The following is a 13,374-nucleotide window of genomic DNA, read 5'->3' on the forward strand; positions in this document are numbered from 1 at the left end:
TCCAGTCACCCAGAACACAGAATGAGTGTGGCACATGGCTGCCAGCCTTATGCCCATTTCTGCTACCAGCAACTATATGCTGACATTTTTGTGAGAAATCTGGCCTTTCACACCTCAAGCCAAGAAGCTGAGGTGAATCCAGAGCTAATGGCCCCACCCAGACTAGCTCTAGGTCATGTGATCTAAGCCTGACCAGTGATGGTATTTCATCCTTCTGTGACAAAGCCTGGTTCACACTGGAGGCTCAGGCCCCCATGGAGGCCAATAGGACAAAAGTCGGGGCATTTGACAGACCTTCAGAGGGCAGGAGGTTAAGAATTTATATGGCCATTGAGTTCAAGAGGCCATGTGTTCGAGACTGCTAATAGCTACATGACCACTATGTAGGACAACAGCCAGAGGATGAAGTCAACCAAAAGGATGCAGTTTCTCTCCACTGGCTCTGCCACACCCACTCTACACTTGTCTATAGCTTAAGAGATCAACCTCCATGGACTAAATCAATCAGACTCCAATATCCTCCGCCTTAATATGCATGTGTGAGAGTGTATGCGTGTGCGTGTGCGTGTGTGTGTGTGTGTGTGCACGTATGTGTGTAAGGCAGGGAACATTAGGTGTCTTATTAAACTGATCTCCTCCTTAATCTTTGAGACAAAGTCACTGAACCTGGAGCTCAATGATTGGCTATACTGGCTAGCCAGGAAGACCCATGGATCCATCCATCTCCATCTCTCCAGCTCTGACATACAGATGTGTGCCCCTACACCTGTCTTTAACACAGTGCCAGGTATCCACACTCAGGCCCCTGCGCTTGTACAACAAGCACTCTACCAAGTGAGGCATCTGCCCATACTGCACCTGCCTTCTTGCCAGTTGATCAGAATGAGGAGCTGGTAGAGAGAAGGAATGGAGAGAAGACAGCCAGCCTCCAACCCTATCCTGCGCAGTCTGGGCAAGAGCTACATTCTTATCTGTGCCTGGATGTTCTCAGGAGTCCCTCCATGGAACACTCTGGTCAGACTCCGATAGTCCTGGGTACATGATGACCTGGTGTGCTGTGACCTGGCCCCACCCCATCCTCACTGGGTCCCTTAACTTTCTGCACACTTCTGGGCAGGGTTTCCTAGGCTGACCCTTCGACACTACTGCCCGTTTTCTATCAGGATCCTGGCTTATACAGACAAGAACCGTGGAATAAAGACAGCCTGGGTCCAGAGACAGTATGCTGTCCCTGAGAATAGTCATGACTCTGGTCACAAACGGCCTAGCAATAGCAAGTGTTCCTGCTCTGTTTCTCTGCAGCCGGAGTTGAGCAAAACTTACGACTGGTAGGTAAAGCCTAAAGCCTTCGGTGGGAAACTCTGGGTGTCCATCTTCATGAGAAAGAGCTGGAAAAGCCTGGACCGCTCATTCTACACACCCCACCCCCACCTCTGACAGCACCCTGCCCTTCTTCCAAGAAAACTCACTCCCCCAACACACTTGGCCTGTCTCTATTCTATCGCATACATACGCAGGCTTCCCCAACTTCTCTCTCTCCGACACACACAACCCCTCTCTCTGTCTCTCTCTCTCTGTCTCTCTGTCTCTCTCTCTGTCTCTCTCTCTCTCTCTCTCTCTGTCTCTCTCTCTCTCTCTCCTCTCTCACACACAATCTGTCTCTCTCACACACAAACTCTCACATGCAGTGTCTCTCAGAGCCTCTGCTTCTCTTATCTCACGCTGACGTTCTCTCACACACTGTATCTCTCGCACACGTGAACACACAATGTTGGTCTCCCTTCTTCTCTCAGTTTTTCTACCTTATACACACCTAAATTGTCTATACCTTTTATACTCTCTTTCTCTCTCTACACGCACACACACACATACACACACACACACACACACACACACACACACGCACGCTCCTTCTTCCACCCTTTCTGGTTTGAGGCCTGACCCTCCCCTCGTCTCCCAGAGACAGGTGTGGAACTATGCACACATCCACCTGCATCCCTCCAGCGTCCTCTTGGAAGCAGCCTGTAGTTTCCGAGCCTCTGTCTCCCCCACCAGTCCGCTGCCTAGTGAGCTCCTGGAAGGAAAGGCTGTGTTCTTGATCTCGGTGGTTTTGGTTCTCCGTGCAGTGTTTCTCACACAGACGCTCAACAGATTCGCTCTGGGCGAGCACTGATGAGATGGCGACGGCTGGGCAAACGCTTGCCCTGCAGCTCACCCTCCGTGTTGCCCCTTACAGAACCTGGACTCTCGGATCCAGGCGTGGCTCAGCCCTTATGTGACATTCAGAGGACAAGACGCTTCACCTGCCATGCAAAGCAGCCTCTGCCACATTGGTTCGGCTGGACCGGACAGAATTCCAGTCAAATCAATGCTTATCTCCCATGCACGGCATGTCTGCTTGCTATGTTGCCCTTCACACAGAAAGAAAGACGGCCTCCTGTCTCCAACATTGGGTTTCCCACGCCTGCTCTCAGCACTCACAGTCACATCCTGTCTGTCCCCTTCATATCTGCCCTGGAATTAAACCTTGTGCCCTTCATCTGTCTGGTGGCCAACTGTGCCCCAGTAGCCTGAACATGGAGCACCCTCATTCTGCACAATGCCAGGCACACCGTGGGAGGTGAGCAGATTTTCGTTAAATGTTGCATGAATGAGACACCGTATCTCCTACATCATCCCAGCCCCCCCCACTTCTATTTTCTCTACCATTGTTCTTTTATTTTTTCCTTCTAGGGCTTTCTAAGAAATTCCAGTTACCAGTTATCATGTTAGTCAATCCAAGTCCGCGTCTGTAAGCAATGGTGGCACTCATTTCGTTCCTGAGCCTGAAGTTCGCACAAAACTCATGAAGAAGTTCTGCTCCCTGGCCACTCAGGGAAAGCAGTGGTAGCTCAAAAGATGGAGTGGCAGCCATCTGAAAATTCATTCATATCCAGCATCTGATGCTGGTCATGGGCAGGAACCTGAGCCAGAGGGGTGCCTAGGACATCCCTGTGACTTCTCTCTGACACCTAGGTTTCCTTAAAACACAACAGATAACTTGTGGGGGGGGGGCTCTTTAAGATCTTTTATGACCACAGCAGATGGATACAATACTCATGACTCAATTTTAAACATTCTGTTGGCCTTTTCTTTCTTTCATAAAGCTAATTCACATGATTTACCCACCTATGTGGCCTATGCTGCAGCTATCAAGATAGCTGAGAGTCAGTGCCTCGATCATCAAGGCGTCACAGAGCTGTGGGACACAGCAAAACAAATACACAATTACAAAGCATGTGGGATGGGCAGAGGGAGGCAGAGGAGGCTGCAACAAGACCCTGAGGCCAAGGCATACTTTCAAGGAAAGGGGTCCACTGGGGTGAATCCTGAAGAGTAACTTAGGTTTAGCCTGAAAAAGATCCGTAAAGAATTCAACAAGACCATCTGAAGCCCCAGAGGCACGCCACAGCTCAGGGTCAGATGATCTCTCGGGGAAAAGAGCATCAGACGTTCAAAGCCTGTAATACATGTGCATCCATGTGTGCCTGGATGGAGCTGGGGAGGGCAGTGCTGGGGGACGGCGGGCAGTAAGAAAAGGAAGAGTCTGCGTGGTGAAGGGTCTTCCTTGGGTCCTGGAAGTGCCAGGGAATCAGCAAGGGAGCCACACATGTGATATGAACATGACGACACGGATTACCAAGTCATGGTCCGCCATCAGAAGTATGTTCTCAGCAGTGACCTCTTGGCACTTCCTCCAAACTTAATGAATTTCCTGGTGATCCTGACACCCCGTTCTTTTCCTCCAAGCTTACTGCTTACCCCTATTTCTGTAATGCACTCATCCTCAGAGATGGAGAAAACCCTGGAGGGGCTTGCAGTCCTGTGAAAAGAACAGCAGACAGCCGGGAGCAGCAGCAGAGTTCAGGAGCAGAAACAGGTTCGAGGGCACCCAGAATGAGGCCCCTTCTCTCTTCCCCAGCTCACTTCCTGGATCCAGCCTCCCTGGGCATCAGGGAGAGGGACAAGGGAAAAGGCCTTAAGCAACACCGCACAGGGAAAGAAAACAACCAACTGCAGCGCCCAGCTGTGGCTCTCAGACAAGGCAAGCTCTCTGCCGCAATTGCCCATCTCCCTGCCCGTCCTGGCCATGGCCCTCAGAGGGCAAGCCACTGTCCAGGGAGAGAGATGCTGAGGGATTTCTCATACCCAAAGCTGAGGTTCAGTCTAGAGCCTTCCTTTGAGTTGCTGGACAGTTAGGGAACCAACCGCAGGGCCCAGGTTGAGACAGGCAGGGCACTAGGGAAGAAACGGGGTACTCATCTGCCTCGGGCCCTGCTTGTGGCAGGGGAGACCATGGACGGAGCCCCAGGAGACCTGCACAGTACTCTTCCACATGCCCACTAGTGCACACACACTGCCCCTGACTACCTCCTCAGGATGGGCACAGGTTCCACTCCGCATTGGAGCTCCTGAGCTCAACAAAGGCAAGACCTGGATTCTGTGTGGCAAAAGCAACCAATCCATGACCCCAGGGATAATGTGGGGTTCTCGGAAGGAGTGTACAAATGGGAGACACAACCTTGAGGTTGCCCTCCAGCTTACAGAACAGACGAGGCTGCTCTCTGCGGTGAGAAGAGCCCAATATCAGACACAGAAAGAATGGCCATTTGGGGCCTTAAACAGCATCAGGCAGGACAAGGGCTAAAAAGTTCATGGTTTAGAAGTTAAAGTTCCTGAATTTAATCCACACAGAAGCAATGATACGTAGAAAAAGTGCTAAGTTGAGAGTTTGGCAAACCAGTCTGGCTCTTAGCTGAGGGCAGTGAACCTGTGAGGTGTCAGCTCCCTCGTCTGCACCCAGAACAGGCACCCAGACACTGAGGGCACGCACATCCTCACACGGGACAAATACTCTGTGAATGGGTGGAGGGAGCACAGTCCAGCTCCGGCTCTAGCCAGGAACTACCAGGCTGGGGGCTTCCAGGACAGTCTGTCCCCTCCTAAATCTTGTCTCCTGTTCCGTTTCCGTCGTGTTGAGGCTGCAAAGGAGACGCACCTGCGCATGCTCCTTTGAGCTCCGGCAGCCTCTTAAGCAGACGGTGGAGTGTGTCTGTCTTTCCAGTGCGGAGACCCTGGAAGCCAGTGTTAAGGCCCCCGCTCCCCTCGCTTGCCCACTTTCCTCCTAAACACCCACCTCTGCCCATTTCTCTGCTCATTATCACCCCCACGAGGGGACAGAGAAGCAGAGCAAAGAGGTTAAATTCAAATCAGTCATTTTGTCACTTGCTGTCAGAAAGCAGGAGGGGAGAGATGAGGCCTCAGGTGCAGTCTGTGGGCAGAAATGAGACCTGGTGATTCTCAGGAAATCTAGATGTTTTCACACTGGCCCAGTTCTGCCACGGAGAACTCTGGGGGAGCCTTCGACCAGCCGCCTCCTTAAGCAGTTGTTAATGGTGTTGTCGGCAGCTGCAGAGACTTCGCCTGACCTGGGGAAACATCTGTGCAGGGCCTGCTCCTCCATCCCTTTTGTCCCCTTTAGCGAGTAGGCCATCCTGTTGCTCTTGTCACTGGCAGGGTCATTAGAGTATAGTGAAGGTCCCCTGCTCACCAGCTGAGGGCATCTTTCCCTAACACTCCCATCCACACTTGCTAGAAGGTAAGAGAGCAGGCTGGGAAGATGCTTTGGGAGTGGACCACGACGGCAGGATGGGGTGTGCCTGTGAGGGTGAATGCATGGCCAACTTGATTAGACTAAGGGATTGATGAGACAGTGGGGTGCGCTTGTTTCTCCAGAGAATATTAACTCATGGGGGAAGCATCCACCCTGAACGCGGGTGGCACTATAGCTTGAGGGTACCAACCTGAGGAAAGGAGAGGGGAGGGGACAAGGCTAGCCCTCTTTCTCTCTGAGCATCCTCTTCCTTCATCAGATGGAAGCCTTCCTCCGAAGGTGACGGAGTCCTCCCAAACCATGAGAAAAATAAAGGTCCCCTGCTTTAAGTTGTCCATATCAACTGTTTTTGCCACAGCATCACAAAAGATAAATAAGACCCATTTTCTGGGCTGGGATGCAGATGAAAACTCAATAAAGAGACAAAGACGCCTACTGTAACTGAGAAGCACCTGGCAAAAAATTCTCCATGGTGCCCGTGGGGACCATGCCACCATGCTGCCTGCACTGCCTAAACTTGCTGCTGGCCCATGGAGGTTCCTTGAACATAGTCTACCCCATAGGAGTGCTGGACCGACCAAGGCCCTTCTCAACGCTGACCACGTTCCTTTCCCTTATTAGTCTAGGAGGTCTGGACATTGAACGCCCGAGATGACCACAGCAGAGCCCTCAAGTGCCTGTGAGGACCCATGCACTAGCCTCAGTTCCCGGGGGACGGGGGTCACTTTACCACTCATAGGACTTTGTTAGCAATTATCAATCTGCCCAGCACTGCTTCAGCTGCTGCTTTGACCCTAGAGTATGCCAGCTCTGTGTCCCTGCTATCCCCCCTCCCAGTCTGACTCAACATTGAAGAAACTGAGGCATGGGAAAGGGGAGTGTGGTAATGCATCCGACTGGTCCCTGACCATGGTTTCCATGGAAAGTAAACTCCCATACACAAAGGACCCATTCACTGTTCTCCGGGCCTCCCCAGAAGATGTGCCTAACCCTCAGAGATGTGACCATCAGACCAGCAAGATGGTCCTAAAACATCAGGGATTTTCAACGGTGTGGATGTCCCTGAGCCAGCCACTCAGGCAGCAGCCCCTTTCGGTGCAGCTGAACACTCTAACCCAAAGACCCACCTACGACTGCAACCGAAATGGAATCTGCAGACAGAGGGAGGCATTTCGCATGCAAAATTTTTCTTTTAAATATGAAATCTCTCCCAAGGCATTACTTTATTATTATAGTAATTTCCTCAGAAGGGCAGACATCCAATGCTCTGTTTCTCCACCATCTTTGGAGACAGGCAAATTTAATAGAAATATTCAGGTTCCTTAAATGGCTAGGACAGACGAGGAAAAAAATCCAGGGAGCTTCTCCAAGGATCCGGGTGAGAGGAATGGTCCAGATGGCCATGTAGTGACAGGTCAGGGCCTGGGCCATCTCCTTGGAGACACTGGTCTCTGTGTTTCCAGAGGAAAGACACGGGGGAGCTTTGTGGGAAGTAGTTCTTTATCTTCAGTATCATCTTACTCATCTCTTCTCCAAGGCCACGGAAACCTGGAATCTCTACTGGTCAGTAAAGAATCCAGCAGTCCCTGGCTGAGCTGGCACCAAGCTCGTCCCACTTATGAATGCAGGCTGAACCTCCTGCATGCACACCCTACACTTCGAGCTGGAGGGAGGCAGTGTGGCTGAGAAGACAAACCACCACCTGACTGCCTGGCTCAACCACTTCCCAGGCAGGGATTCCTTATCAAATTGTTTGTGTCTCAGGCTTCTCGTGTATAAAATGGGACAGGGTTTGATGATAAAAAATAAGACCTGTTTGGTAGGGTGTTGTGAACACTGGGGGAGGGGTGAGGGATATCAGGATTCTTCTCACCAGCATGCCTGTCTCTCAGTCATCAAGCATTTTGCTAAAACTGCAGCTGTCCAGGCTGTTCCAACTCAGTCAGGGTAGACTCAGTATCCAAATGTTAGACTGCAGTCTGATGTGGACCTGCATTTCCAGGAGGCAACTGCACCGGGATCTTCTAGGAAACCCACACAAGTGCAAACATCCAGAACTCTTCCAGACCTGCTGAACTCGGAGCCAAGAGCCTTCAGCGAGTTGTCCAGGCATGCACAGGTTTCCAGACACCTTAGAACCCCTGCCTGCAATGGCTGTCCTTTGGAGTTTCAAAAAATTGTCTCTCACTCTTTCCCATGCTAGAATAACATGATGCTCTTGAGTCTTCATGCTACAGAGAACTCTTTCAGACTAGCTACCAATGGTTTTTTTCAGCTTAATATACAAGTGTCTTCCTAATCTCTCTTTAGTACAAGGTATGTTCTCAGAACATAAGGTTGGAGTGGGCAGGCCCTAAATCCACTGGATAGTGCAAGGCACTGAGAGACCAGGTGTTCTGGGTGATAGTCTCCAAGTGACAGAGTTAGAGACAAAAAGCCAGAGGCCGTGCTCTGGCAAAGGCTTGGAGAAGCGGGTGCTTGGCAGGGCTCAGAAGCCCAGAGGGTGTCAGCGGCTCTCCCCACTATCTGGCTTTTCCCATCTACCTCAGTTTCCCCATCTACCTCATTCCCCTCTAAAAGCCAATTCAGGAAGCCCAGCAAGCCCTTGCCCTGCGCTGCTGTACCCTCCTGCCACTGGCTACAAAGGGAGACAGACAGGAGGGAGAGGGAAGAATTGCTCTCTTTCGGCATGGTTTTCCCACATAAGGGGCAACCAGCTTCCTGCCTGGTGGCATGTGACTTAGAATCCCTCTGCCCCCACCCAGCCCTCTCTCCCTTCTTTCTCTCTTACCTTCCTTCCATCACCCAGGCACAGGTCACATAAGGACTTGCCTTCCTTGGCCCACATCGCCCCATCTGGACCACACATGACACACACAGCTCTTTTGTGCCTGCCCCAGCTTAAACGGAGAACCTGCCTGAAATCCACCCCAGAGCTCCCAGGAAGAAGGGAGACACACAAGTGGCTGAAATCACCAAGGAGAAGGCTGCCTCCCCCAGAGGCAGAGTTTGGGGAGGGCCCTGCCGCCTGTGTAGGCAGCTCATTGATCCACTCCTCTGAGAATTATTCTGTACTCATCACAAACCAAATGAGGCTGGCCCCAACCCAGGCAGGCAGGCGGGAAGGCGGCTCTGTGTGTGGAGAGGAGAAAACGAACCTGCCTGTTGTCTTCTGAGAAAAGGAGGTAGCGAATGGTGTGTGCTACCCCTGCGCGCTTAGCAGGGACAAGGCGCCGCTTTAATATTCTGCTGAATGTGGTATTTCTTTTAACCCTTACAGAGATTTTCAGTTCACAGAATGAGGCTTTCCTGCCAAGGAACTGGAAAAGCTCCCCCACCCCCCTGCACCGAGAGGAGGGCCTCAGCTCTGAAGTGGACCCTTGCAGCAGGCCTGGGTGGCAGGGCCCCGTACACCGGGCTGAATGTACACAATGGCACCCATGAGTAGCTCCATGGCGACGGCAAGGGAGCTAGTCTGAGAAAAAGAAAAGTACGGAGGGAAGAATGTGTCCTGGCGCCTGATTTGTTCCCACTCATTCCTTTGCAAACTATTTCACGTGTGTGTGTGTGTGTGTGTGTGTGTGTGTCCTCCTTCATCTATTGAGACTCAAAACCAAAAGCAGGCGTCCTAAAGTGAACATCTATCTGCTCTCTGACACCGAATCATTGACCCCGCAGAGGCACTAAAGGCGACAGACCTCACGAGTCACCACCCTAGCCCACACAGTCTTGCAGGTTACCCCAACATTCAACTGCTCTCACCCGGCTTTGTTGCGGGGTTGGTATCTATCGCTTTCTATTTCAACTGCTTCGGCACGTGTCTCCCGAGGAGTCAACCTCAAGCCTACGCTGGGGTGCTGACCACACTCCACGCCAAGCTAAACCCTGCACATTCCAAAAGTCTCACACACACACACACACACAAACACAAACACACACACACACACTCCACGAAGACCAACAGCCTGGCAGGGCAGCAGGAGGCCGAGGGCAAACAAAAAGCCACGTTGGGAAAGGCAAGAACGGAGCTTTCTATGTATTAGTCGCTGCTCCTCTCTTCATCATAACCACAAAGCAAACAACTTAGCAACGCTAAGACATCTTCGTTGCTGTGGCAGGGTGGGGCGTGAGGTATGCCCGTTTTTCTTGGAAAGGGGCAGTGCTTTCAGGAAGGGTCAGGCACACTGGACCAATGTTGGTATGGAGTTTCAACTGAGCGAGTCAGTTTGCTTGGAACCCACAACCGGGCGGCAGAGTCAGCTCTCAGACGGGAACGCAGCAGGGGAAACCGAGAGCTGCGACTCTTCCACCCGGAGTGTCCGAGTGGAATCCGCCTGGCAAGCAACATCCATGTGGAGTGGGGTTTCGAGCAGAGGTGGCAAAATCTCACCCCCCCGGAGTTGTTTCCTTGAGCTAACTCTAACTCTGCTCCCCTCCTAATGCCCCCCAGGAGGTGGCGGGCACCTCAGTTCCGCTGGGAAGATTGGGGGCGGGGAAGGGGGCGGGAGGCGGGGAGGCAAGCAGGGATTTCCCACGGGGATTCGCGGGAGCCTTGAGCGCCTGGGCTCCCGGGTGCGCCGAGCAAGGGGTCCGCTTAGCGGGTTTGGCTTGCACCAGCCAGAGGCACAACCACGCTGAGCCAGCAGGGATGGTGTCGCTAAGGGAGCTTGCAACCACGCAGTCTCTTCTCCCCCAGATGAGTTTAGACAGGACCAGCACTCACCCCAGACCACCCCTACTATAAAGCTCAAAAGGCAGAAAGGTGTCCACATCGCTCTTGCTGTCCCTGGAAGATTGTAGCCGGCAGGTTCTCAGACTGATTCCCCCCCCCCCCAGGGTGCGGTCAGTGGACTTGGCCCCCCTTGTTTGCCAGCCACTTGCCAGGTACCGGCTTGGAGCTTCTCTGATCCCCAGCGCGCAGCTCTTGCCTGCCGAGCCCAGAGTCCAGAAGCCTCAGACTGCGAGCAAGCTGGGAAAGCGAGAAGGCGCTCCACAGCTCGCCAGCGCACCCAGGCCTGGGAATGAAAGAACCCAAGGTGCCCACTCTAGGAGCCCGGTGGCCCGAGGTATCCCTTCCCAGACCAGCTTCTCCCGGAGCTAAGGAGCTTGCACCGCAATGCAGCGGGATCCAGGCTCTCCGAGCCGGAGATGTCCGGGGATCATGCTATCTGAGAGCACCGGGCGCGGAGCGTGGAGACTCTGCGAACCAGTGGCGGGTGCTCAGAGTCGACCCGGGGCATACCTGTGGGTACCGCCCCAGTTTGGTGCCCCATCTCCTCCCAGGCTCTGGGACATCCTTGCCCTCAGGCACCAGGGCGCCTGGCTACACCGAGCAACCAAAGCAGCTCCGAGAAGCGTGCGGCACCCGAGAACTGGCAGCTGGCAGCCGCCAAGTTGCGCCACGGAGGGTACGTTACCTTCCATCGCGGCCACTGCGGATGCCAGGAGGAGCAGCAGCAGGCAATCCAGGGCCATCGCCGGCCAGCGTCCCCCAGACGGAGCCCGAGCCGAGACGCGCCGCGTCCCGGGGCGCCGCTGCGCTCCCGGCGGGTGGCTTCTCCGTGTCCTTTCTCGCTCTGGCCGGGACCGGACTCCCCGGAGCGCGGCGTGGGCGTGGGCGGGAGTGTGCGCGCGTGGGGCGGTGCGGGCGCGCGTGGATGTGGGTGTGCATGTGTGTGTGTGTGTTTATGGGAGAGGTGGGTGTGTGCGTGCGTGTGTGAGAGAGGATGAGGGAGAGCGAGCCTGGGAGAGCGCGCGAGAGCGTGTGCGTCCTGGTGTCACATTGCGAGCTACAGCGGAGCCTACGGGAGGACAGAGCGGGCCAGACTGACGGGGGAGGGAGCGGGATCCCCCCACCATCAGCTCTCTCTCCACCCCTAACACCTCCTGTCCAATCAAGGAATCAAACCTGCAAAATTCCCTCATCCAATCAGGCGCGAGCACCTCCTTACACTGGCATTGTTAGTTTAAGAAAAACTTTTGCTTGCAATGCTGTGCGGGAGGGTTGAGAAGGCTCTAGGAGAGGACCGCGCTCCCCCTTGTGGTGATATTGGAGAACTACAGCCTCGCACTCTAGCTCCCCAGGCTGGAAAGGAGGAGCTCAGCCAAGAAGTCAATTGAGGTCCCTTATTTCACAGACACCCCAGAGCTACACTCCTGACTACTTCTATGCAGCGTGCCTCTTCTCGGTCTGGTTTTGTTTACTCAGAATTCCTGCCGTAACAGTTCACTCTTGGCATGCTTCTGTGGAGTGAGCGAAGGGGTTTTCGAGCCCTTGTGGCAGCCGTTCAGGGGTAACCAGGATGCCTTGGTAGGCTTCCTATTATATCCCTATCTGCATGTCTCCAGAAGTCTCTTCCCAGGTGGGTATCTGAGCAGCGTGCGTAGGGCACACCCTCCCAGGACAGTCTTGGTGGGAAGACCTTGAGTTACAAAGAAGAAGAAGCAGGCAGTCTGACAACATGGGAATCCCACGGTACCAAACCAGAGAAGGACATCTTGTGGACCAGGCCTGGAAGTGGGTGGGACAGACTGGGTTCTCCAGCCACAGGACAGGGTTCTGGAAATAGTCATTCTCCCACAGTTAGCTCACATGACAATGCTCCATTTTGCTGTCTGTTGATAGACTATTTCAGAGCCCACACTTGCCTTCTCCCTCACCCTCAGACTTCCTACAGGGTTAGGAGTACCCTTGGGTGACTCGACTGGGCGGGGCTTCAGATCCCCCAAACCTTTTTCAGGAATTGTTAAGAGGTTGACCATTTGGCAACTCTCTTTTGGGGACCTTTTGGGGACATCAATTCACCACCCTGTATATTTAGCCTGGGGCTGCTTCCCCTCCCCCTCAACCTCAGCCACACTCATATCCCCTGATTCTGACAGGTCTTTGTTTCCCAGACTGCCTGTGTCTTCCCCTCCCCTCCCCTCCATTCACCCAGCCTCAGAACCTTAATGCCAATGACCCCGGACTTCTTCAATCTCTCTAATGCTGCCTCAGCTGCCCTCTTTCCCTCCATAGCACCAGTTGCGTCTTGAAGTCTCAGAAGCATGGGATGCTCCCTCTGGCATGGATGATTCCCTAGTCATCTTCAGTTTGGCAACACTTTCCACAGTCCAGTTTCACTGCCTGCCTTACTGCTTCTTCTTGCTCTTTCTCCTCCATCTCTTCAGCTCCTAAGAGTGGGATCTCTAATGCTCTTTCCTTGAAGCCTCTCCTCTTTGCACCCATGACCAACTCCTTAACAGCTTCCCCTGCTCTTCCACCTGTAGCCATTGTTATGGATGGGTACTGAATGGATCACAAATGGATGGATGGATGGATGGATGGATGGATGGATGGATGGATAAATGGGTGGGTGAGTGGATGGGTGGATGAGTGGATGGGTGGATGGATGGATGGATAGATAGATGGGTGGGTGGATGAATGGATGAATGGGTGGGTGGATGGATGGATGGATGGATGGATGGATGGATGGATGGATGGCTAAATGGGTGGATGAATGGATGGGTGGGTGGATGGATGGATGGATGGATGGATAGGTGGATGGATGGATGGATGAATGGCTAAATGGATGGATGGATGGATGGATGGATGGATGGATAGGTGGATGGATGGATGGATGGATGGATGAATGGATGGATGGATGGATGGATGGATGGATGGATGGATGATGGATGAGTAGATGGGTGGGTAGATAGCAGCAGGTAGATGATGGGTGCAT

The 13,374-nt window shown here is 53.3% G+C and overlaps 1 protein-coding gene across 1 annotated transcript in view; it reads right to left on the reverse strand.

Moving 5' to 3' along the window:
• Nucleotides 1–11,396, reverse strand: part of Ephb1 (EPH receptor B1) — a 431,506-nt gene extending 420,110 nt beyond the window's left edge. Inside the window, exon 1 of the mRNA XM_050139404.1 lies at nt 11,071–11,396. Coding sequence (XP_049995361.1) covers nt 11,071–11,128 — 58 coding nt within the window. The 5' untranslated portion in view covers nt 11,129–11,396. The remainder of the gene's footprint in view (nt 1–11,070) is intronic.
• Between the last annotated feature and the right edge of the window lie 1,978 nt (nt 11,397–13,374).

Source organism: Alexandromys fortis, unplaced genomic scaffold, assembly GCF_014885135.2.
Source record: "Alexandromys fortis isolate MF-2015 unplaced genomic scaffold, M_Fortis_MF-2015_v1.1 scaffold_36, whole genome shotgun sequence".
Lineage (NCBI taxonomy): Eukaryota > Metazoa > Chordata > Mammalia > Rodentia > Cricetidae > Alexandromys > Alexandromys fortis.